Source organism: Rhodamnia argentea, chromosome 10, assembly GCF_020921035.1.
Source record: "Rhodamnia argentea isolate NSW1041297 chromosome 10, ASM2092103v1, whole genome shotgun sequence".
NCBI lineage: Eukaryota > Viridiplantae > Streptophyta > Magnoliopsida > Myrtales > Myrtaceae > Rhodamnia > Rhodamnia argentea.
The window spans coordinates 21,057,793-21,082,992 of record NC_063159.1 but is presented as its reverse complement, the minus strand read 5'-3'; the positions used below and the strand labels follow the sequence as shown (position 1 = coordinate 21,082,992).

The following is a 25,200-nucleotide window of genomic DNA, read 5'->3' as shown; positions in this document are numbered from 1 at the left end:
CACGATGGGTTTACCTCGAAGCATGCATCTGTTATCTCGCAAGGGCGGAGCTGACTTCGCTAAAGTGGGTGAAGCGGTCCGCCTGCATTTATAAAATTAGTTGAGGCAAGGTTCATGCGAACATAAATACTCTTTACTTTGATAGTCCTTTTAATTTGTTTTTTTTTTTTTTGCCACATACATTACAAACGTTTATGTGTGCATGTGTTGCTGGCAATCGCAGCTAGACCTGTCAAAATATGTCATAAACTCATTTCTTAACTCATATTTGATGAGCTGACTTGTTGTATTGATTACTTATATTTAATAAATGAATTTACAGGTTACTTATACCAAACCCATCTTTATGATTCTCTTTTTATTCTCTTCCGTGCTCACTCACTCTACACCGACATCAATTTGGATATAATTTTTTCTAAATTGGTTTAAATATGAAAGTGTTTTAGGGACGTAGATCGAGTCAAATATTTGTTGGATAGAGATCAAATTAGGTATGAATCATTAAACTTACATTATAATAAATTAATCATAAATAGGTTAAATGAATCTATTTGGAGAGCCATTTTTTAAGCCAATCTCATCAGCTCGTTTGGCGGGTCCAGTCACACCATACCTACACTGTCATCGGACAATCATCTTGTATTGACGTGATCCACACGGCCGCTCGCTTATCATGATATTTCAGAATTTGTGCAAGCAGGAGGGGCCGACTGCACATGAGCCACTCTGCACCGAGAAGTGCTTCTCCTCCTCTTCCCTCAAACCGAAGGAAAGTTCAAAGGAGTCTTGACAGGCCATCGCGTCGACGTCTTTCTCTTTACAGTTTCCTCAAGAACAACGTATTTTTTTAACATTCACTTTTGGCGCAATCATTCCCCATGACAATCGGCACGAGGAATCGTTGCTTCTTTATTGCTTCCAATGTGTTCTTCTGCAGTAAAATCTATAGTGCTTCATGGGTTCCGAGTTGGAACTTTGCGAGGTTGCCTTCTTCAAAGATTACTCATTTTTCACGCTTTAGTTTACAATAATCTATACAAGACCTTTTTCTGACCCACAACTTTTACCCAAGAGATTCTGATTTGGGTTTGCCACCAAATGCTCTTAGCCTCTAGGTAATCATGAGCAGCTGCACTAAATTATCCTGACCATCATCAGATACGCCAGAATTGCAATTTCCTATCTCTATATTGCAGAGATTAAGCATTTGGCTATTTTTGTGGATCCTTTTACTGATAGCTTTGCCCAATTTGGCTCCTTACACTTCCGGACCAGAAGGAAGAAGACCCTGCATTGAATTCATCCTCCAAGTACACAAACACATAAATATGACAGATGGTCAAGAATGGCTACCTCACAGAGATACAAGCCAAGCTCAGCACGAAGAACAAGACACTGCAGAGTTGATGGACAGTTTAGTTCTTACCCATCTGTGTTCTGTTTTGGGGGGGTTATTCCCTTCCTAAATTAGTTAAATTGTACACACATCAAATGCTAATGAGAGAAAAAGCAAGCAAAGACATCAGAAAATTCAAGAAAACAACAAACCCGGAAGCACCCATCTAGTGATTGGAAGGTAAACACCACTTTACATACATATCATCACAAAAGAGACCTAATCAATCAGTCATCAACGTCAAGGCTATCTCTCATTGTAGGGTTTCTATGCTCTTAGCCAGCTCCTCCAGCTTCTTCATCCTCGACTTCTCACTTTCGCCCACCAGCTGAACAAAATGAAATTGCCCAAAAGGAAAACAAACATTCTCTCAGGCAGACAAATATTGGGAAGAGCTCTGCTTTTCACATATTTTACAGTGTCAATCCATAAAGATTTAAGCGCAGGACTAACCTCCATTAGTTTGTTAACGAGCTGCACTTTCTCCTTATTCTTTTCATTGAAGGCCTCAAGGGCTTCCTTGTACTCTCTCTCCTGGCACAAATCAGGACAATTTTTTGGATCCAGACAATGGATTGAATGCAAGAATGTGCGGTTTCACAGAAACAACCGCATGCGGATGGGCAGAGAGAGAATCACCTTCTTCTGGCAGGTGTGTCCCAGTGGTTTTAATTCCTTATTTACTGCATCGATCTTCTTTCGGACAAGTGCAACTTCCTTTCTCATTGGATCTGACAATGCCTCAAGTTCCTGGTTATATTGCCAATCCATTTTAGCCACAGGAATGTTAGATTTATCCCAGCACCAATAAAAAGACTCTAATTTTGCCTACTGCTTCTAGCCAGGACTATATTCATTAAACCCAGATTTAGAGGGACAAGGGGACTTGGAGGCCAGAGATGCGAAAGGATCTTCACATTCCCCATTCCTAAATCAATTTCTGTAATGTCTAACTCGAACCATGTATATCTCTTGGTGTTAATTCCACATGAGACTGGGAAATACATTGCCCAAAAGGGGAAAAAATGACACTAAACAGAGCCCCAAAAGGTGAAAAAACAAAAAAAGAGAGAAGCTTCCTTGGTTTCAACAAACACACACACACACACACAAAAGTAAAAAACAGCATCATTATGCTGAATTAAAGAAATTTCCTAACCAAAAGGAGATGGGGGAAAAGGAAAAATAAGAGAAGCAATGAGAAATTTGTGGAAATCTACATTTCAGTTCATCCTAATCCAACAATTCGCAATAAAAAAGCCAGATCTTTTTTATTAGAAAAACAAACCCAAGTCTTCATCCTTCCAGAAGTGTCTAGCTCGAATCTAAGATCGAGCTAATTCTGCAGAAAACTACAGAGGATAAAAATGAAAAAACCCCAGAAATCTTTTGTATAAAAAAAAAAAAACTTCTTTTTGTGCACTGACCTCACGAATCATGGCGAGCCTCTTGGTCTCCTCCTCGACGCGACCCAGATGCGACATGACCTTATCCCTGACCTCCAGCTTCTTCCTCTCGATCTCCTCCTCCTTGGCCCTGAAGTTGGACAGAGCCGATCTCGACATCTCCTCGTCCTCGCCGGAAATGGACAGGTTGCTGCTGAAGCTCAGGCTCCCCGACAGGTGGTGCGCCAGCTGTTGCCGGGGCTGCGACGGCGGCTGCTGCTCCGATGCCTCCATTGACATTATCTCTGCGAGCCTCTTGCTGCGCGGAACCCCTGCTTCTCCCTCTATGTTCTCTCTCTCTCTCTCTAGCTATTATTACCACCTTCTTCTGTCTTTTCTCTGTCACTCTCTCTCTCGATCTCGAAATGTGTAGCTCGTGTGTGTGTGGGAGGAGTCTCTGATTCTCGCCGGCCGCAAAATGGGTGTGGGAAAACCAGGCTGGCTCGAAAGTTTTATAGAAAATGTGGATGTGAACGAACCCACCTTATCTTTGGAGGAAAAAAAGAATGAGAGGGGAGGAAAATGTGAAAGGAGTGGTAGTTGAAATGACACATTTGCCCCCATGCTGTTGTGCGAATTCTCCGTGAAGTACTGGAGAGTTCTTGGTTAATTTTGGGGGCTGCTTGGTCTCCATAATCAGGTTCAAGAACCCAAGATTGACTTTTTATTTTTTGGGGGGTGGGGGCTGTTGTTTTGCTGACTTTTCCAATTTTGGGAGTTTTTCTTTCAATTTGGCCCATTGGATGAGGGTAGTTTCCGTCAATATTGGGCAAATCACGTCTTTGCCAACACTTAGGGTAATTCTTCTAGATTATATACAATCACTGGAAGGCATCAAAAGCCGAAGTTACCATGCTTGAAAATGAAATTTTGCATGACATTCTCGTGCATTGTTACATCGCGCTTGACTTGCCTTCTCAAAGTCGAATCTCGTGATTCTTCCGATGGTAATGTAACGAATAGCGCCGTGGTCACGTGTCATTAAGATCAGGATGCTATTTAAGATTGGTGCATTGGCCTAGCACTTTCTTGGCAGCCGAAGCAATGGCTTGACATATACAGGACTCGCAACTAGTTTCACGGGTTTTACCATTAAGGTCATATATGCCAAGTGTCTTGATCGTGAACAGTGGATAATGATGGGAACGTGTTAACCTCGTAAGAAGGTCCATTGCGAATAATTGTTGGTATGATGTACTAGTCACTGTCCAACACGTATAAGAAGCAAAAGCTCTTGAATATACTTTCAACGGCCTCATTTACATGGTATATGGCGAGTAGACCCGTCAAGCAGGTGGATCATATTAGATTTGGATCGGATTGAAAATGGTACGATCTAAATAGACACATTTAATCTGTTTTAACCCATTTAGTAACTTATGCTTGATTCGACAGGTATTCCTATAACACTTTCATGTTTAATCAATTTAGGAAAACTCTTATACAGTCTAAGGTGAGAGTGTTGGGAGAACGAGGGCGAGGAGAATGAAAAGAGAGCCGTAGAGGTAGGTTGGGTCTAAATAAATTATAAACTTATTTATGACATATTTATGACGCATTTAATACTCATATGATATTTAAAATCATTATGACTCATTTATTAAATATAATTAACCCATATAAAAACTCAACCCATCATATTTAGTTTGAGAAATGGGTTATGCCCCCATTTTAACAGGTCTAATCGCGATTTCTTAAAGTGGGTTAATTTTTTTTAATGTTTTGGTATGTTGGCTCATTCGAAAACACAACGCGTTTCAATTGCTAACTTATCAAAACAAAATCATTTATTGAGTCAACTCGAGTTAAACCAGTATTTAAGTGATCACAACATAATTGTAATCTAAGTAGCGTGGTCAAACGAAAGGTTTAGCACCAATTTTAGTTCTTGGTACTTGCCATGTCAAAAAAGCAATGTCAACGAGCTTCTTCGTCTCCGCGAACAAATATGAAATTGCAACCTTTTCCCTTTCCAAGAGAATAATTTAGAGTTCCAGTGCACCTGCCCAATTTGCGATTTCTTTAAGCTTGGCAGACGCGCGACTTCCACCAACTCCGACAAGAACGGCTCCCACCTGCGACGAGCGAGACGACCACTTTAATCTCTGCCCATCGAAATTACAATATGCAAATTGAATGCACAAATTAAAACGTATCAATCAATGGAATTTTTACTGCCATTAAAGATTAAATCCAATCAATGCTCCCCTGTCAATTTTTTCTCCAATATTGAGTATAATTGATCTCCGCCAAGAATCGTACTCTTCCAAATAATTTGAAGTTCAATTTCTTTGGCCTTAATATAATTTTTATAATGTGAATACCATGTGTTAAAAGGAGATTGGATGTGAGTCGCTATCGACTTGGCAGAGAAAAGCATGCTCCTTCTATTTTGTATTTCGTCAGTTTCCTTGTCGATTAGGGGGAGTTTGGTGGGCTGTGTCAACTCCCGCGATCTCTAGTATCTTAGGTTCTAATTCAGACAATCTTTCTAGAACTTATGAAATTTTGTAAGTATAGGACATATCACGACTTGGAATCCAATCTGGCCTTAGGAAGACAAAGAACAAAACGTACGTCAAATAGGTCATCTTTCAGGCACATACAGCACATATGAGAATACTTCTGTTTCGGAAATTAATTTTTTGCCAAAAGTTAATTTTTCTACTTCTACTCAGAAGCAGAAGTTGATTTTTCTATTTTTGCTCCAAAAGTTGATTTTTTATCGGAGAAATTCGTTTGGTAACAGTTGAAAATTTCTGCTTCTGAAATATTATTAACACAAAATTTTCTATAAAAAATTATTGTCGGCGGCCGAAAAATTTCTACTTCATTTTTAAACATTTTAAATTTCTTTAGTAAAAAAATTACTTTTTAAAAATAAAAATTATTATGTATCTTTTACTCTTGCGGCTGAAGATGGCGACTCGGCAGCAGCGGTCGCAAGTGGCGGTGGACGGCGACAGACAGAGGTCCGTGGCGGGTGATGGTTAGCGCTTAACAATGGTCGTGGGCGATGATGGGAGGCTAGCGGTGGTCCGTAGGGGGGGCGGTGGGTGGTCGTGGTCGTGGTAGCGGGCGACAGTGGGCGGCCGCCGAGGTCGGCGAAGGGGGACGTGACCGAAAAGAGGATGAAGGTGTAATGAAAAGAGGATAAGGCGAGAAGTACTTCTTGGATTGAGAAGCAATTTTTCTTTAACTTCTCAAATTGGGGGAAAAACAACTTCAGAAATGAAAATTTACTTCAAAAGTAGAAATTTCATTTAGATATAAAATTTTTTACCAAATGGATTTCTGCTTCAAAAGTTACATTATCAAACATATTTCTGCTCCAGAACTCGAGAAGCACTTATGGAGCATAAATTCACTTTTAGAAGTGTTACCATGCTCAACCATAAGTGCTGATTTATTCAAAAATATTTTTTAAATTACCCATTTTTGCAAAACAAATGAGCTCGAGATTAGGAAAAGAGAAGGGAAGCAGTTACCCATAAAATACAAACTACTCTACCCTTTGTATAATAATATATGATTCTCCATTCGATTTGGCGGACAATATTCTAAAGATGATGTAACGTTAGGTTTCAATATATCACAAATCATTGTCACCTCAATAATAACAAAGTATTCAAGAAAGAGAGAGGAAAAGGGAAAAAAAACGTTGACTTTTTTTTTTTTGTTTATGACCGAGGTTCCGCGCGACCGGCGAGTTTCGCTCAACACAACGGTGAAGTACGACTAGTCCTCGGGAGGGGCTAGCGCAGGAGCGCACCACCACGACCCCCCACGTAAGACACCGGCGCCGAGGAGTTTTGAACCCAGGACCTCTCGTGAAAGGAACCGAACTCAAACCAACTCGGCCACCGATCGGTGGATAAAAAAAAAAAAAAGGTCAACTTTGATCTCCTCTTCTTCTGTTTTTTTCCTGTCTCACGAGTTCATAGTTTGTTCAATTTTCTCAGCATAAAAATTCAATTGTTCATTTCGTAATACATAGTAAGGGCAAAGGATATATCTGTAAAATCGACACACGTTCTCTTGTCTGAAGAGAGGGTGCTTAACTTCGACGTTTGGTGCGTGGAGTGGACAGAAAGGGTCACCTGACCGTCTCACCACACTGCCCAAACATATACATAAAATCCAAAAGAGAGCCGTGGTAGCAAAGGCATTACAAAGTGATTTAGTATTCTAGAGATCAGCCTGAAATTGAGATCTTATCTAACCTTTTGACAAATTTGACCAAACTTTAACCGAGCTCACGCATTCTCCTTTTATCAATCATTGGCGCCTTTTCACATCATAAATTTTCGGCTCTAAATCTTATATGTTGAAACTCACATTGCAATTATTGAGCCAATGGGTGCTTCAAGGACATATTCTAATTGCCCTTTGGAACGATGTGATCACTTGATAATGGTTATGGCTTTTTGCGGGTTGTGAGGGGGACCATTTGACACGTTCGACAGTTCAAGCAAACCCCGGCAAGAACTACCTAAACTTGAGTGGTTTCTGATCATCAATCGAATCTAAGATGGCCCTAAGAATCTTCTTGGTGGGTCCACTAATTCTTGTTCTTAGGGTAAAGCATAGATATCATTAGCATGGCATACCCTAAGCACTTACTAATGACCATCTAATTCAGGGATTATCACCCTATAAGTACCTGCCTTTTTCTTTTCCAATTAAGTACCTGACTTCTCAAGATCACTAGGTAGAAGCTCGAATATCGTTTTTGAGTTCCGTTTGTTTTGGAAAATATTTATCTAAAAACAGTCGCTTGTATCTCTTTAAATAACTAAACAATGAAAAGACTAAGATATATATGGATAATCAATGAAAATGGTGTCTTAGAGTTTAAAGTTGTAGTTGTTAAGAGCGCGCAGTAGAATCCCAATACCTACACCTTGGAAAATGGCCAAAAGAAAGCCCAAGTCCAAGTCCGTTAACACATCCAGTTAAATTTAACTTCACTTAGAAGCTTAAGCCTATGAATATATTAGTTAATTATGATATATTAACTGCTTCACACCACATCAATTCTCTAATATGAAACTTCTCTAACATAACTAACACGTACATTGTATCCACGGTGCCATTTTCGAATATGTGGGCATGGTTGTGGTCGAGGCAATCGACTACGGTCGTGGTTGCTCGATGGTGTTCACATTCGAGAGAGCGAGAGTACTAGGATCAAGGCTCTCTGTCAGCATGCGTGTGGAAAATAACCGTCGATTGCCCGTAGAGAATAGACATGTTGTGTGGCCCTCCCATGACTTTTCTGCTTCTTTTTTCTTTTCTTTTTTGAATTTATTTTTGCAACAAAAAAAAAAAAATTTGCACTGTCACAGAATCCACCCATCTGCACAACGCTTTATCCCATTTCTGTTGCACTCATGTTCCCGGCATGGGAGTAGTCGAGCATCCAACGTTTCGTGAGATGTCTTCTCTGTGAATTTAAGACGTTTGAAGCAATTGGTCATTGCGGTTATGTCACGTTTAGATGTTCCGAATTTCATTATGGCCACCTTACCCGTATTCAGGATTTTATTTTTTATACATCTCGGACTTCGACCTACAAGCTTTGTCTACTCTCTCGAGTTTCGCACCCTTCGGACGTTCGTCATTCTACTAAACCTAGTCTGAGGTGATAACAGTCAACTTCCAATGACCCCTGTTTCGTCGGCAATTGATTGCGCAACAAAATATTTTTCATCAAAAGCCGGTCTTTGACTTTTATTAAAAGGAGACATGTCCTGTTTCGACTCCGGTTAGGAAATATCACAGGTAGACAAGAGAATCGATAATTTCACTTCAAACGGAACTGGACATACACAAAGTGTGCCAGAATTTAATCGATGAGAAAGCCTGATAACGTAAAAATGCAATGTTGAAATTTAATCAACAATGAGACACATCAGATATACAACAAAGATACACGTCAAAATTTAGTCGACGACGCGGATCCGGAAACTACAGCTAAGAAACAAGCTACAATTTTGTCGATAACGCGAGTCTGAAAATTGTAACGACTATACATGAATTGAAAGATAACGTGTTTGTTTATTTGTTTGTGAGGTGCCTCCAAAGAGTGCGATGTGGATATTTAACGCCTACAACCGACAATTACCACCGGAGGTTATAAACAGAGGTTACAAACGGTTACCGAATGGTTAAGCTATATTGACTCTACAAACTTGATGGTTTCTTTGACTTCATATTAACGGATGTTTTATCTGTCTATGTTGATGGTTACTTCTTCGATGTTTGAATTCGAAATTCTCAACTACACTTTTTGTCGTTTCCTTTGAGTTGCCGATCCTTCATATTGGCGATAATTCTATTGATAAATGACCAAACTCTGCTTTCATCGATTAGATCAATCATATGATTCCATGCCAAGCAATTGAATTGCATTATGCGATGTCTTGTGGTCCCAACATAAACCATTTAGAAAGATAATTCGTCAGCAGAGCAATAGTATGGATGATTTCATCTTGATCCCCACCTGTCTGAATCTGATTCCCAATCCTGCGGGGAGCATGTTGGGGTGCTCTAGGACTCGGTATATACGACGATACATGACAGCCAAGTGAAGTTTTCTTGACAACGCAAGTAGGGTCATTGCCTTTGGAGGTTTATGGGAATGAGCAAGAGAGAAACCCATTTGCGGTACCACTACTGCATGATTTTTTTTAATTATAATTTACTATACGTGGCTTCAAGGAACTCACTTTCAATTATTTTATCCAACCAAAAAGTATAGAGAATTAGGTGCAAAAGTGGGCCTTTCGATGGTATTTTGGAAAACTCGTCCTCCCACCAAAAACCCTAGCAGCCCAAAACTTTCCTCTCTCCCTCTCGCCTCCTTTCTTCTATCTCTATGAAGGGGAAGATTTGAGCTAAACTTTCTCTCTCCCGTTAGGAATGCAAATCTTTGAAGAGAAAAGAAACACATAAAAGAAGACAAGAGAACTTTTTACGTAAAAAACCCCTTCTAAATCAGAAAAGGAAAAAATCACGAGGCCGCACTAGGCAATCCTCACTATCAGTATTAGTATCGGCGTTATAGGCTTCAACGTTACAAATGCAAAAGATATTGCCCCAATATATAACAAGAGTTTAGGGCATACATAGTTGTGATGTAAATTACATGCCCTATAAAAGCTCTGCGCTTAATAATTACAACTATGCCATGTAAAACTTCTACACTTAATATTGCTTTTCTTTTCTTTTTTCTATTAGACTCCACAAATCCATCAATCTCCCGCTTGAAGGCTGATCTTCAAAATAGCAATAATCATTCATAGTCTTCAATCCTCTTTGTAACTAGAATTGTCTTAGTGCATTGGCCCCCCTCATCACTATCCATGGAGGCCAACTAAGGTAATACACAGCCTCGGTTTCTCAATGGTGACAACCTTTGTTAACATGTTTGATGGATTTTCTGCACCAAAAATCTTCTTCAATGACAATGTCCCATCATCTATCAGCTTACGAATATGATGATACTTCAACTCAATGTACTTTGTCCTTGAATGAAATATAGAATTCTTTGCAAGACAAATAGCACTCTAACATCCTTTGAAAAGAACATTGCTATCCCGCTCTTGCCTATATCCGTCGAAAATTTTTTCAACCAAATCATCTCCTTACCAGCTTTAGATATAACAACATACACTACTTTAGTGGTTGAGAGAGACACACATGTTTGAAGTCTAGACATCCAAATGATTGCAATGCCACCAAAAGTAAAAACATAACCCAAGGTGCTCTTCCTATTATCCAAGTCACAACCAAGATTTGCATCGACAAAGCCTTATAAAGTTATATCATGTTTTGCAAAACATAAAGACATATCTAAAATGCCTCTCGGGTATCTTAATAATCACTTTACTGCTTTTCAATGCTTTATTCCTGGATTAGTAATGTATCTGCTCATAACTCCCATTGTGCGAGCTACAATTGAAGCATATGGCACCTTATCTATATATTCTCGCTCCCGGTCTATCTTTGGTGATTGCTTCTTCAAGAGCTTGAAGTGACTTCCCAAAGGAGTACTTCTGGACTTTGCATTCTAAACTTCAAATTTGTCTAGCACCTTTTCGATGTACTTTTCTTAAGATAACTTTAAAACTCCCTTGGATTTATCCCGCGTGATCCTCATCCCAATAATATGATTTGTTGCACCCAAGTCCTTCATCTCAAACTCTTTTGACAATTGTTGTTTCAATATATTGATTTCCCTCATGCTAGATCCTGTAATGAGCATATCATCCACATACAATAACAAAATACTATAGCAGTCATCAAATTTCTTGAAGTAATATAAATGATCCATCTCACTTCTGGTGAACCCGTTAGCACATATAAATGTGTCAAATTTCTTGTACCACTGTCTAGGAGCCTATTTCAAGGAATATATAGACTTTTCTTCAACTTGCAAACACAATTTTCTTTTCCATAAACCCGAAAACCTTCTAGTTGTACCATGTATGTATGTATGTATGTATGTATGTATGTATGTATGTATGTCCTCATCTAAGTTACCATGGAGGAATGCAGTCTTTACATCTAACTGCTCCATATGTAAATTCTCGGTAGCAACAATACCCAATACTAGCATACTGGTAGTCAATTTCACAACCGGAGAGAAAATCTCTATATAGTCAATACCTTTTGTTTGCTGAAAACCTTTTACTACTAACCTTGCTTTGTACCCCTTGCTGCCCTCAAGACCTTCGTTGATCGAGTAAACCCACTTGTTCTACAATGCCTTCTTCCCATCGGGTAACCGAGTTAACACCCAAGTTCTATTATTCTTGAGTAAATCCAACTCATCCTGCGTTGCTAACTCCCACTTAACATAATCTTTAACCCGCACTACTTCCGAAAAATTTTCTAGTTCGCCAACGTTAGTTAAAAGCAAATAATTCAATGATGGAGAAAACCTCTGTATAGGTTTAGATGTTCTACTAGATCTTCTCAAAGTGGACTCGGGAGTGTATGATTCTTGTTCCGATTTTTCATTAGAGTCTACGACTACAATTTCAGGATTTCTAACCATAACACTCTTAGAAAGTCCTTCCAATTCAATCTCTCTAGTCTCCACCATTTGCTTCTTCACACTAGATTCTACCACAGCTCTGTCGATTTATAACAAGTTTTCATTTAATGTAACATCAGCAGTTCTTATTATTTTTCTATTTTGCTCATCCCAAAATTGATAACCAAAATTATCAGAACCATATCCAATGAAAAAACATTTTTTAGTTTTTGCATCAAGCTTATCTCTATTTTTAGAATCTATGTGGACATACGAAACACAACCAATAACTTTTAGATGCGAGAAATTCATGTTTTTTCCACTCCATTCTTCTTCCGGTGGCTTGAAATCAAGTGGAACCGAAAGTCCTCTGTTGATCTAATATAATGTTGTGTTAATTGTGTCCGCGCAAAAAACATCTTGAGTAACCCCGCATGCATCCTCATACTTCTTGCATGCTCATTCAAAGTTCTATTCATCCTCTTAGCAACTTCGTTTTGTTGTGGTCTATTGAGAACAGTTCTTGTCATTTTGATTATGTTCCCTGTACAAAACCGCTTGAACTCCTTGCTATCATACTCACCACCATTATCGGACCTTAGACATTTAATCTTTAAGCCGGTCTCATTCTCTACTTCAGTTTTTCATCTCTAGCAAACACGTTAAAATTATTTTTCAAAAAATAAACCCATACCTTTCTAGTGGAGACGTCAATAAACGTCACATAATAGCGCGAGCCTCCAAGGGAATGTGTAGGGGCTGACCCCCAAACATCTATATGCACCAACTCTAATTTTCCTTTCTTTGGTTCTCTCTCAATCTTTAAAAAATCGACATGTTTCTGCTTACCCAGAATGCAATCTTCACATAGACCAATATCTATGGACTTCAAATCAGGTAGTTTTCTCTTAGATGCTAACAACTTCATCCCCTTTTCGCTCGGTGTCCAAGCCTGCAATGCCACAATTTAGAATCCGCGTTCAACTTGGTAACTGCTGCTGTTTCTCTACTGCTTTCAGTCATATGCAATGTTCTTGACTTTGTTCCCTGTGCTACAACCAAAGCACCTTTAACTATTTTCCAAGAGCTATCCCCAAAATAGTTCTATATCTTGTGCTGTCTAATTGACTTAATGAGATGAGATTTCTCTTAAGTCCTAGAACATATATGACATCATGCAACTTTCATTGATATTTGTTAGTAGTTTTAATATAAATATCACCCTTTCCCATAAAATTCAAAAGTTTATTATCAGCAAGATAAACCTTTCTAAATTTTCTATTAACAAAATTATGCATTAATTCTTTGCACAAAGTAGAGTGAAACAATGCACCTGATTCTAGAATCCAAGACTCAATCAGACAGTCAACGCTAAAAATTAAAGCATCATTATCAACCGTCTCTTCAAGAATTGCATTCACTGATTTCTCTTCTTCTTGATTTTGATCACGATATTAAAATTTCTTCTTTGGGGCTCTATAATCTTATCTTAGATGACCCTTCTTTTCACAAGTCTAGTAAATTATTTCACCACGAGGTCTTGATTTGCTTCTCCCTTTAGAATTCGATCCGCCACGGCTCTAGTTTCACCATTGTTGATTGCTTCTCCCTTTGCCTTCGGTATTTAAGGTAGCACCTGAAGATTCACTCTTCTCTCTTATGCGAATATACTCGCTAAGAATCAAATCTCGAATTGCTTGAAGCTCAAATTTTTTATTACCAAATGAACCGTTCACTGCAATCACAGTTGCACTCCAACTTTGAATTAGACAATATAAAAAAATTAAAGCCTTTGCCTCATGGTTGAATTTAATTTCCATCGAACTCAACCGAGTAGTGATCACGTTATCAATTTTCAACCAAAATTGACCGGATGAACTACATTGGCAAATTATCAAGAGGTTTATGACTAAATTGGTCAAATTAAGAGGTTTAGAACCGAATCGACGCAAGTGCAATAGCTTAAGGACTTTGGTAGAATATATTATTTCAAGGGCCATGTTCCTCCATATATCGGGAAAACTATCCAAAAAAATGTAAACTTTTTTATACGATGGTTAATTAAGGTCCTAAACTTTTTAATTTTTACTAATTTAGTCCTAAATTTTATAATGATTTACCAAGATAGACCTTCCAATCAATTTTGGCAGGAAATCACCCATGTGGATATTAGTCGTCCTACGTGGCATGGTTGGCGATGACGTAAATAAGTATTTCAATTTCTTAAAGAAAATTCTTAATTTTTTTATATAGACTTTTTCTTTTTTTCTTTTTTTTTTTCCAAGGTGGGCCAGCGAGGGTCGCCACCATGCTCTAATCGAGTTGTCGAATGTCGGCATTTTCACGCACCTACCTCCGCATCTTACAGCTGATAACCCTCCCTTAACTAGCAATTTCAAATACCGAAGGCTAAGCACTTGAAATCCAGCCATAACGCATGAGTTTCCTTTTAAATTGAACTTCATTCCTGAAAAAGACTTTGACAATTTCTGCAGACAACTGAAGAGCACGTTCGATTTTTAGTAAATTTAATGAGTTGAAAGCATTCTTAACGATACGTAACAAATAAACACCGAGCAAAAAAAAGAAATTTGCAAAGTAGAATGTTTTATTCTCTCAATTTGTCTCGGAAATAGAAGTTACATAGTGATCCGCGAGAAAGAGCTGAGGCCACTATGAAAATGCATTTGCTTGATTAACTCAACTTATGCGCGCAATGTGTCTACTTTCAACAAACCTATTCCTGGAACAAGAGCCCAACCAAGACTTGTCAAACTACGGCACTGCAGATAAACTTTTAAAACGTTTACGACTGAATTGGTAGAAGTTCAGTAGATTCAGAACTTTTTGGACAATTTTTCCTTAAGAAACATACTCGAAAAATTCTCCGGCAATGAAATGACATTCGGAGAGTCACGAAACTAGATTCAACCAAAATGCAGGGAGGCCAATGACGCCAAGATAAATGAGTTCAGTTGCCCGGAGGGCCACCGAAGATAGGTGGTGCAAGCGGCAGTGCTGATCAATTGGGATCAAAGAGAAGGGAGAGAGCTCGCAAGTCACGATGGGTGAAATCAACGAGGGATAGAGAAAGAGGAGAACGAAGATTGGTTCGATCGGTCTTCTTTGAATTTTAAATGGGTTAAAAAGTGAATTTATAATAGACCTTGAATAAAAAAATGAGATTGTGACCCATTTTGACAGTCCTACTCGTCGGTCGTCACGGATCCAGTTTTTATCCAAAGCCCTCTACATAGCGTGCTCTCTATCACATAAAACCCAATCGACAATGAATTTGTCACTGTGCATTTGGCCTAAACACAAGCATGTACTACCTCCACGACAAGCACCAGCACATGACAAAACTAGAGAAACACGAGGCATAAGACACCGGCCATTTCGGACACGGCAGACAGAGAGAGTCAGAAACTCAGGACCCGAATCAGGAGCAGCATGTTTCCAGCGCCATGTCCAACGACATGAACACCACAAATAGGCCAAAAACTCAGCCAAGACTGGCTTTCTGATAAGGACATGGCTCAGCCTAGCCAGACTCTCTGTTGACTCTTCTCTTTGGATTCGATCGAGTACACAAGCAATGAGAGGTCGAATTCAACGTACGCGATGCTTCGCAGATCTCGGAATGATCTACAGCGGGAGAGGCAGGAAAAAAGTGCCAGCTTCCGTGGGAGGCCTAACCATTCGATTCTTCTTAAACCGAGTTGAATTCTTTACGGGCTTGGGCGAACGTTAAAGCTAGGGAGCAGTGTAAATATTATTTTTTTTCGAATTATTAGGTTAAGAAGTAGAGACAGATAAAGACTTTAGCCTTTTGAGCCACCTTTTATAATCCTCAAATTTTTCCGCAAGAGTTTTCCACGTAAATCTGTGTGATCGTTTATTCTTATCAATTTTAATTTCGTTGTAGTTTCTGCGTTGGTCTTTAACAGAAGTCATGAACATTAGCTCGATCATCCCTCTAGATCTCGTCATAGGCACATCTAACCGCTTTCGACCTGTTGCTTCAAAAGTGACTGACAACCGTTCTAAGGACAAATGTCTATAAAAATAATGACGCTACTTGGATCGACTTTCAAGTTCCGCTTCAATAGGCCGGTTAAGTACCATTTAAGGTGTGTTTGTTTCGGAAAAAAAAAAAAGCTTCGTGACAAAAAGAAAATTTCCATGGAAAATATTTTCTTATTTTCACATGAGGGAATTCATCTTTTCTCACTTTAAGCATGCATATTTTCACTGACAGTAAATGGTTTTGTACTAATCATTTTCATCAATTCATATGAAAAACTAATTTACTGATAATTCTTTCACTTGAATAAACACACCCTTATAACTCGTTTCGGCTAATCTCTAAGAGGTGAGGTCCAATGATCCGGCTCGCCCTTCTCTAGGACAAGTTCTACGACATTGGGCTGACGATCCAATGCTTTCCAATCTCATGATCCAATCATATGATAACACTGTTGGGATTGATGGTCCGGGCCGGACCGGGCTTGTAAAGTGAGACATGCCCAAAGCCCTTTCGCCCTGGGAAACAAACCGAGCGATATTCTGGTTTCAGTTTAAATAACACCAAGAAGAATTCAAGTGAGTATCGGGCTTTCCTATGTTGTACCAAGGTGCCGTTCATCGCAAAGCACACCCACTTAAGATGTGAGAAAAGAACTCTTTTGGTCAGTTAATGTAGTGAATTAGTTTTTAATAAACAATAATTGTCGCGTTTCGCTTGGAATAACCCACGTAGAAAACACATTCGTCATGTTTGATAGGCATTCACCATTACGTGACATAGCGAATTCAGCGTCTTGTAAATAAAGAACGGTAAAAGAAGCAACCATGTTTCTAATCGGTGGCTTAAATGACGGAAAATATGGCTCGATTCTAAGTGATGGACATCGCTCACATGCAAAATCAACTAAGAACATTTATGTGTTATGTCTATTGATTGGAGGGAGTTTCTTTTCAGTCAAAAATGGACGAAAATATGGCTCGATTCTAAACGTGAGTTTTCGTAACTTGAATTATGATTTGCGTGGCTTCAAAACTCCACCTTATCTATGAAATCATAAGCTGAAAAAATAAGCTTTTCCTATGGGCTCCGAACCAAACGGTTATATGTGGAGTCTTCCTTCTTCCATCATGTAAGGCTAGCGGAAAATGATCGACCAAGTGGCTAATTGCAGGTGGTTGGGTCAACAAGAGAGAGGGAAAGAGGCTGAAAAGTTTATAACAAAAAGAATATCTTATGGATTGCTCCGACAGCAGTTGTATTTTCACTATTGAACACATTATAAAAGAATGACGCAACAATTGAATACTATAGTCTTGGACCTCTCTCATTTTAAAAGATAGCTCAAATGATGAGTATTTCTTTCATACTTATAAACCGACCATCGGCCCCCCACAACCATTGTAGGATAGCCCGAGCAATCTCCCCCTCACATATCGAGCCGTGTAATGTTAGGATCCGACACGCAAACAAATTGAAAATTCGACGCACAATCAAATCAAAGTAAAGAGTAAAGCGAGAAAGAAAAATCGACAAAAGATTTATCTTGGTTCACCCTTGAACTAGGGTTACGTCCAGCAAAGGATTTCACTATAATTAACACATCGCATCTCTCGCTACATCACTCAATTACAAGTGAAAAAGATCATATAAAAAAGTAGATACTCATAAGCCTAAGCACAAACTACCAATGAAAAAATATGAGCTCAAACTATAAAAACCATCTAGTGTCCATAGGGTGATGTCCCCTTGAAACTCCCGCCGAGACGGCTCCCCTAGATCCCTACCCACATGCCTTCCCGTCGATGAGGAGTATGAACCATACATCACATTCTCCCTCTTGGGAAATACTTCACATGCTTCTTCGAAGCCAACACGGTTGTACACCATTCAAACTTTTCTACACGCACTATCTTAGTCAAAAAAATCTGCACTATTCACTTGTGTGTCAACTTTCTCCAGCACTACAAATTTCTCTTCTACTTTCTCTCGAATGAAGTAATATTGTATGTTGATGTGATATGTTCTAGCATGAAATTCAGAATTTTTAGCCAAGAATATAGAACTCTGGCTATCACACCCAGTCTTCACTCCTCCTTGTGCAAAACCAAGCTCTTTACACGGCCTGCGCATCCATATCACTTCCTTAGCAGCATGAATGAGAGCAATGTACTCGCCCTCAGTAGTATATAAAGCAACAATGCTCCGGCTCTTGCTCATCCAATTCACAACTTCACCGAATAAGAAAATAACATATCCGTTGGTCGACTTCTTACTATCAATGTCACCTCCCCAATTAGCATCAACAAAACACCTCCCCAATTAGCATCAACAAAACACTTTAATTCCAACGCTTGCTATCCCTTTGAGCTTTTATGCCTTCATAACATAACTCAAAGTCGGATATATCGTGAAGATGACAAAGCACTCGCTTTGCTGCAATCCAACGCTCTTTCTCCGAATTGGACATATATCTGCTCGGTACTCCCACTACTTGAGCAATATCTGGACGAATACGCTCTATGGCATACATCAAGCTCCCTACTATGCTTGCATATGGAACTGCTGCCATCTTTTCAGCTTCCTCTTTAGTCTTGGGATACTAGAGCGCTAATAATTTGAAACTTGTAGACATGAGAGCTTCATTGATTTACATTTGTCGTGTCGAACTTTTTCAACACACTTTCAACACACTTTCAACATATTTCTTCTGACTTAGCCACAACTTTTCATTCTCACGCTCCATTTTTATCTACATGCTCAAGATGAAGTTTGTTGGGCATAGATCTTTCACCTCAAACTGTTTTGCCAGCAGTCCTTTCACGGCAATAATCATTCTCGTATTATTCCCAAATAGGAGCATATCATTAATATATAAGGTTAAGATAACAAAATTATCATCTAACCTCTTCACATAGACACAATGATCAGCATCATAACAAACAAAGCCAAGCTTCAAGGCATACGAGTCAAACTTCTAGTACTACATTCTTGGAGATTGTTTCGGACCATACAAAGACTCGTTCGGTTTGCAAACAAAATCTTTTTTTCCCTTTACCTCAAACCATTCTCGTTGGTTCGTGTAAATATCCTCCTCCAAGTCTCCATGGATGAATATCGTTTTTACATAAAGTTGCTTTACCTTTAGATTGTATGCAACTACTACAGATAAGACAAGTCTTATGGAATTTAATTTAGCAACAAGAGAAAAAATCTCACTATAATCGACTCACTCTATCTGCAAATATCCCTCAATAACCAACTGAGCTTTGTATCATTCTATGTTTCTATTTGCAAATATTTTCTTCTTAAATACCCCCGTGCAACTAGTTGCCTTTCGATTTGTAGGTAATTTCATCAAACTCTACGTTCTGATTTTATCAAGCGAGTCCATCTCATCTTTCATGGCTTTCTCCCCTATTTGGTATCTTCCTTGCTTCTTGCTTCCTTTATAGTAATTGGATCATCACCTATAACAGTTAGAGCACAATTTTCATTACTGACGAATAAAGTATATCTCTTAGGTGCTCTTTGCAACCATGTGGACCTCTTCAAGACCAATTCGGGTGGTCCTTCAACTTCAAACTCGGTGTTAGAATTTACTATATCATCCTCCACATTAGGTTCATTAGCTTCAGAATCTGAATTTTCTGTCTCGGCTTGTATAGCTTCTGTCTTTTCCTTCAAACCAACATCTAACTTAACCAAAACAAAAAACAAAAAAACTCAACCATCTGTGGTTCTTTAGGACCATGTAAAACAATCTGGTTTATCATAAATTCTCTAAATACCACATCCCTACCGTAGATAATATGTTTAGTATTAAGACTCCATAGTTTATACCCTTTCATATCTTCCTTGTACCCTATAAAGATACACTTCTCCGACTTTCTCTCAAACGTGTTCCTCTTTTTCCTTTAGCACATGCACATAGGTTTCACAACCAAACACTCTAATACGGGATATATCCGGCTTTTTTCCCGAACAGTACCTCATACAGAGTATGACCCTTCAAAGCTACTGGAGGAGACTTGTTCTTCGGGTAGCATGCAATAGCCACTGCTTCTGCCTAAAATTCAGTTGATAAGCTCGCACAACTCAACATACTCATCGTCTTCTTCATGAGAGATAGATTAAGCCTCTTTCCCATGCCATTCTCTTGAGGTAAACATGACGTTGTTTTCATCCTTACAATGCCACTGGTCACATAGAATTGATTAAATTTCATTGAATAGAATTCTCTTCGTTGTCGATCCATAAAATTGTAATCTTTCTATCAAACTGACTTTCCATCAAAGCTTTGAACTTGCGAAATTTTTCAAGCACATCATCTTCCCTCTACAAGAAATATATCCACACATATCCGGAAAAAAAAATCATCAACAAAAGAAACATAATATATTGATTTTCCAAACGATGCTACCGGTATAGAACCAAAGATGTTAATGTGGATTGAATCCAGAATCTCTTTCACTATCGCTCCTATGAATTCAAAAGATATCCGATTCTATTTCTTGTTTAGACAATGTTCACAAAATATAAAACCCATAGAACAACTTGGGATTCCATCCATCATCTTCTTTGAAGTAAGGGTCACCAACCCTTCTCACCAATATGACCCAATCCACGATGATGCAACATAGCAGGATTTTCTTCCACTTGCTCCATTATATAGCTCTCACCACCGATCACTGTGCTTCTTAGTAATTTCCACATTTTTTTCATCCCGTTTGCCTCTGGCAATCACCATAGATCCATTGGATAACTTGCACGAGTATGTGTCGCTCGTGAAAGTAATACCACTATATGCCATAGTTTCCACAAAAATAAGATTCCTAGTAAGATTAGGAATATGCATCACAACCGGAAGATATTTTACTGTCCCATCATTCATCTTCCACTTTACCTTTCGACAAATTTGGCTCGCCTTAAAGAGTGCACCGTTGCTGACGTATGTATTTAACGGATAGGAACAACTCGTCCAAGAAACTCAAAGCTATTCTTTAGAGTCTAGAGAGGGGTTCATCTCATTGACTTCATGATTGTTTTGTTTACATCTTCAGATACGATCTTGAAAGATCTCCCTCGACAACGCAGTTAGGTCGCTTGAGAAAGTTCTTCGAGGTCTTACCATCAATCGTAGGGCAATTCTATCTTACCGATTATTCAGAAAGGGAAGTTCATGATCGGTTAATGATTCCAGTCTGCGGATGTAATGCTAATTGAATGGTTATTCAAGATTGATTCCCTCCTCACTCTGGCTGGTCAATCTCAAAGATCTTATCGTCCGACAAACCGAGGGAGTATACAATGAAAACTACTGGACATTCATGCTCGATCGTGAATAGATGCAACCACGAATGGAATATTGAATGGAACCATGATTAGATCTTTTTCCTTTTTATCCTGCTTTTTAATTTCAGTCAATCATCCACTTTGGTATCTTATTGAACAAAAATGGTGATATTTGTAATAGTGAGGGGAGGAAGCGGGTTCCAACCTAAGGATCTAGGAATTACCCATTATGGTGCTACTCCGCTCTTTGCTTTGTCTCTCGTTCGTCTTCAACCAACAATATCAAACATCGTATCATCTCACATCCACACTATACCTCCCCGATGTAGCTCATAACATAAGAACCAATCTCTATGAGGTGTCACATGGAAAGACTCTCTAATATCAATTATCCATGCACTACGGTTAGCTTGAGAGTTGTAAATGACATACATATCTCCCGTCTTGTTGTCATCATCCTTTCTTGTACTAGATGATGGTGCCTCCTTTCGCTTCTCTGGACTTACACTTTTGGTTCTACAATCTTTTTTTAAGTATCCAGCTTTTCGGCACTTCCAACACTCTATTTCTAATCGACCTTGGCTTTTATATCTTCTCAAAACTTATTCCCGACATCAAATTTGGATTTGGATCGTTCACTGTTCTTTTCTCTTACGAAAAGAGCCACATTCTTTGCATTATCGTAACCTGCTCTTCTCATCTCCTCAAACAATAACGCAAATTCAACGTTCTTAAAGGATGATGCACTAACACCAATGCCAATTGAAATAATTATATGTTCTCATGAATTCGGCGGAGAACACAACAAAGTACATACTTTATCTTCCTCATTTAGATTAACATCGATAAATGCAAGTTGCCCGCAAATAATATTAAACTCATTTAAGTGTGCAGAAAAGGAATCACCTCCACTTATCCGAAGGTTGTACAGTCGCTTCCGAAAAAACAACCCGTTCACGAGCGACTTGCTCTGATAAAGGCTTCCCGGCTTCATCCAGAGGTTGTTTGCCGTCTTCTTAGAGGTCACGTTCATCGGGACGTTATCAACAAGACATAGTCGGTTCAAGCTTCGCGCTTTACGATCTCTATTGATCCACTCCTTCAATTGAATGGATGCGGACGCAATCTTCTCCTCCTCTACCTTCTCTTTGGTTTTCACCTTAGATTTATCTTTTTCGATCACAGGCCACAAATCTCTATTGTCCACGAGCAAAGCCTCCATCTTCAACTTTCATAACTTGAAACCCTTTCCTTGAAACTTCTCTACTTCAATTCGCGATTGACCAGCCGACATCTTCCCAAGATTCGATTTTTTTTTTATCTCTCTTCAACAAGAAAACTCTAACCTCAAAGCTCATTCCGATATCCGATGTTAGGTGTTATTAGGTTTTTCTCATTCCAAGAGCTAGCTCAAATGATAAGACTTTTTTTCGTCACACTTATAAACCGACCACCAAGTCATTCCACAATCGATGTGGAATAACCCCAACAAATATGACATCCACGAATAACGTGACAATTAGCTATGACTTTAGCATATGACTCAAATATATTGTGAGTGTAGAATATGCGAATGATGTGGCGATTAAATATGATAGATTGTGACGTGGCAATCAAATGCGGCATGCATTTGCGAAATAACCGTTCAATATGTAGTAAATTGATTTGATATGTGTCAAATGATCAAGTGGGACATGTCAAAGATGCATGAATGCAATTTTGAAATGCGTGGGTAGTCACCTTTTCAAATTGAATTTTCGAGCCATAATGACTCCCACGCACTGGGCTTAATTCATGAACTTGGTACGCATGGCTAAGTCCTTGACTCTAATCGTGTCAATATAGCCTGTCCATGCACCTAAGCTCAATCCCTTCGGTATCGCGACCCAATGATAGACTTGAAAATAAGGGGCTTACTCTAACACTTCCCATGTCAAACGTCTTCGGGTGTATTTGGGAGAGCATTTGCCCAAAACCTTATAAAGGACTTTAGTGCTATTTTTTTTTTTTAAGGAACCAAAGATGAGCTCAGGCAACCCTTGACGTCTTAAGCAACGGCCTATCCCTGATGTCACGTGTACCTAGGCAAGGCGAAGGCAAAATCTCAAACCCCAAGTGAGGTAACATCGAGGTCCCCAAGTGAGGTAACATCGAGGTCGCGCGACCTCAGGCGACCCAAATTTGGAGATGAAACGTTGAAGGACAACCTAGGTGAGCGCCACCATGGTCGTGCTATGCCAATCGAGTCAACACCGAGGTTGCACAAACCTCAAGCAACATATATATGGAGATTGAGCGTTGATGGACAACCTAGGCAAAAGCAACCGAGGTCGCATGACCCTAGGTGGGCACCATTGAGATTGCAATCCAAGCCAGACGATGTCGAGGTCATGCGACCTCGGTTGACCTAAATCTAGAGTTAGAGTGTCGGCAACAGCCTGGGCAATGGTCGTCGGGGTCGTGCAACCCTATGCAAGTGGTGCCATTGGTCGCGAGACCCCAAGGTAGCCCTGCGCCATTACCCTCAAGCTCCTTCGCAAATCTCAAACAAAGATCTGTCTAGCCAAAGGAGAGGTTCGGCCGGGCTCGACCTCACCCGGCGACGGCGAGGTCAAGCCTCGCCTAGATCTAGCCTATCGCCGAACATCGGAGATCAAAGAGAGGAAGAAAGAAAGGAAAGAAAGAAAAAAGAAAGAGAAAGAAATGAAAAATAAAATAAATTCGAAAATATGTTAAAATATCATTTAAAGTTATTTATATCAGCGATTTTCGATGAAAATTGGTTGAGTAGACTGAATTGATACAAATATAAAATATTTATGACTTATTTGATAAAAAAAAAAGACTTAAATCCTAATTGATATAATGGCAACAGATTTAAATCTCGAGATGGTCGTGTGTGACTAAAGAATAGTCCGAGTGCTCAAAGCGAGTCTCGCCACGAAAGAGAAAGAGAGGACAAACCTCGAGAAGAGGAGTCACGTGAAGGCACGTGAGTGAGTGTGCGCGGGGGATTAGCGCATCGCGTGCCGGCGTGGGAGGAGGGGGGGCCCACGTGACAGACCTGTCCGCTTCTGACCATCTTCTACTGACACTGACACCCTCCACTGCATCTTGTCAGTTGACGTGTGTGGTGGTGGTCTCACTCGGACATGTGACTCTCGCTTCCTCTTCTTTCCTATTTTTCTTTTTCTTTTTCTTTTTAATATAATCTTCTTCATTAATCTGCCGAGGAAAAAGACGAAACAGCTGACGTGTACTTTTGCCAAGGTGGGCCCCCACCCACTTCCCCATCCGTACGAGCATCATTTGATCCGAGATCCATACGTCTCTCTGGGGTTTTGGTTCTTGATGCTTTTGAGGGCCTTTTTCTTTTTGCCTTTTGCCTTATGGTAGGCCTTCCCCACTTTGTCCCTTTCGGCTTTTGCAAGTTGCGCCTTTTTCCTAAATTTTAAACGAAAAGATGCACGTGGTTTTATCTTCTTCTTCTCCTCCTCCTCTTTTTTTTTTTTTTAATGCATCACCAAAAACTTTCAAATTAATATACTTATAATAAGTTTACTTCAAATTAATTTTTGAATTGCCAAAAATCCTAAATTGACCTTTTCTAAATTTTAAATTTTGGAATTGCTAAAAACCATAAACTAATGCCCGCATCGACTTCTCTCGAAATTATTGTGAAATTGCTTAGCAGTAGAATTTGGTTGACGTGGCAAGTACGCGTGGAATTCTACGACTCTCTCTTCATTTTTTCAATTAGTCCTAATTTGAAAACAAAAATGTCTCTCTCTCTCTCTCTCTCTCTCTCTCTCTCTCTTCCCTAGTTGAAGCTATTGAACATCCTAATTTCGTTTTTTAGACAAGTTCGCCGAACAAACCCGGAAATAAAAATTGAAGGCGCGAAGATTACCGGAGATGAAGGTGCTCTTGAACGAGTTTTGATCCCTAACCACGAATTCAAAGATGACGCTAAAGGGGAAGATGATCATAGGAT

At 39.3% G+C, this 25,200-nt stretch overlaps 1 protein-coding gene across 2 annotated transcripts; it reads right to left on the bottom strand.

Annotated features, from left to right (window-relative positions):
* Nucleotides 1-1,382: 1,382 nt before the first annotated feature.
* On the bottom strand, nucleotides 1,383-25,025 carry LOC115742340 (probable DNA double-strand break repair Rad50 ATPase). 2 transcript variants are annotated; one of them, XM_048271689.1, is made up of 5 exons: nucleotides 24,988-25,025; nucleotides 2,824-3,190; nucleotides 2,036-2,146; nucleotides 1,850-1,930; nucleotides 1,383-1,733 (listed from the first exon to the last, which is right to left on the bottom strand). In XM_048271689.1, exons 2-5 carry the CDS (start codon nucleotides 3,079-3,081, stop codon nucleotides 1,650-1,652), a joined length of 534 nt encoding a protein of 177 aa, XP_048127646.1. In that variant the 5' UTR covers nucleotides 3,082-3,190; nucleotides 24,988-25,025; the 3' UTR covers nucleotides 1,383-1,649. The 2 variants fall into 2 exon arrangements, with proteins under 2 accessions (XP_048127646.1, XP_030532429.1); XM_030676569.2 differs by lacking the exon at nucleotides 24,988-25,025 and having other exon boundaries at nucleotides 1,383-1,724; nucleotides 2,824-3,304.
* Nucleotides 25,026-25,200: the final 175 nt, after the last annotated feature.

Coding starts and splice junctions, on each gene's coding strand:
- LOC115742340 (XM_048271689.1), bottom strand. CDS start 3,081: ATGTCAATGGAGGCATCGGAGCAGCAGCCGCCGTCGCAGCCCCGGCAA. Junction 2,147..2,823: donor GGCTCGCCATGATTCGTGAG/GTCAGTGCACAA, acceptor CAATATAACCAG/GAACTTGAGGCATTGTCAGA. Junction 1,931..2,035: donor GACACACCTGCCAGAAGAAG/GTGATTCTCTCT, acceptor GATTTGTGCCAG/GAGAGAGAGTACAAGGAAGC.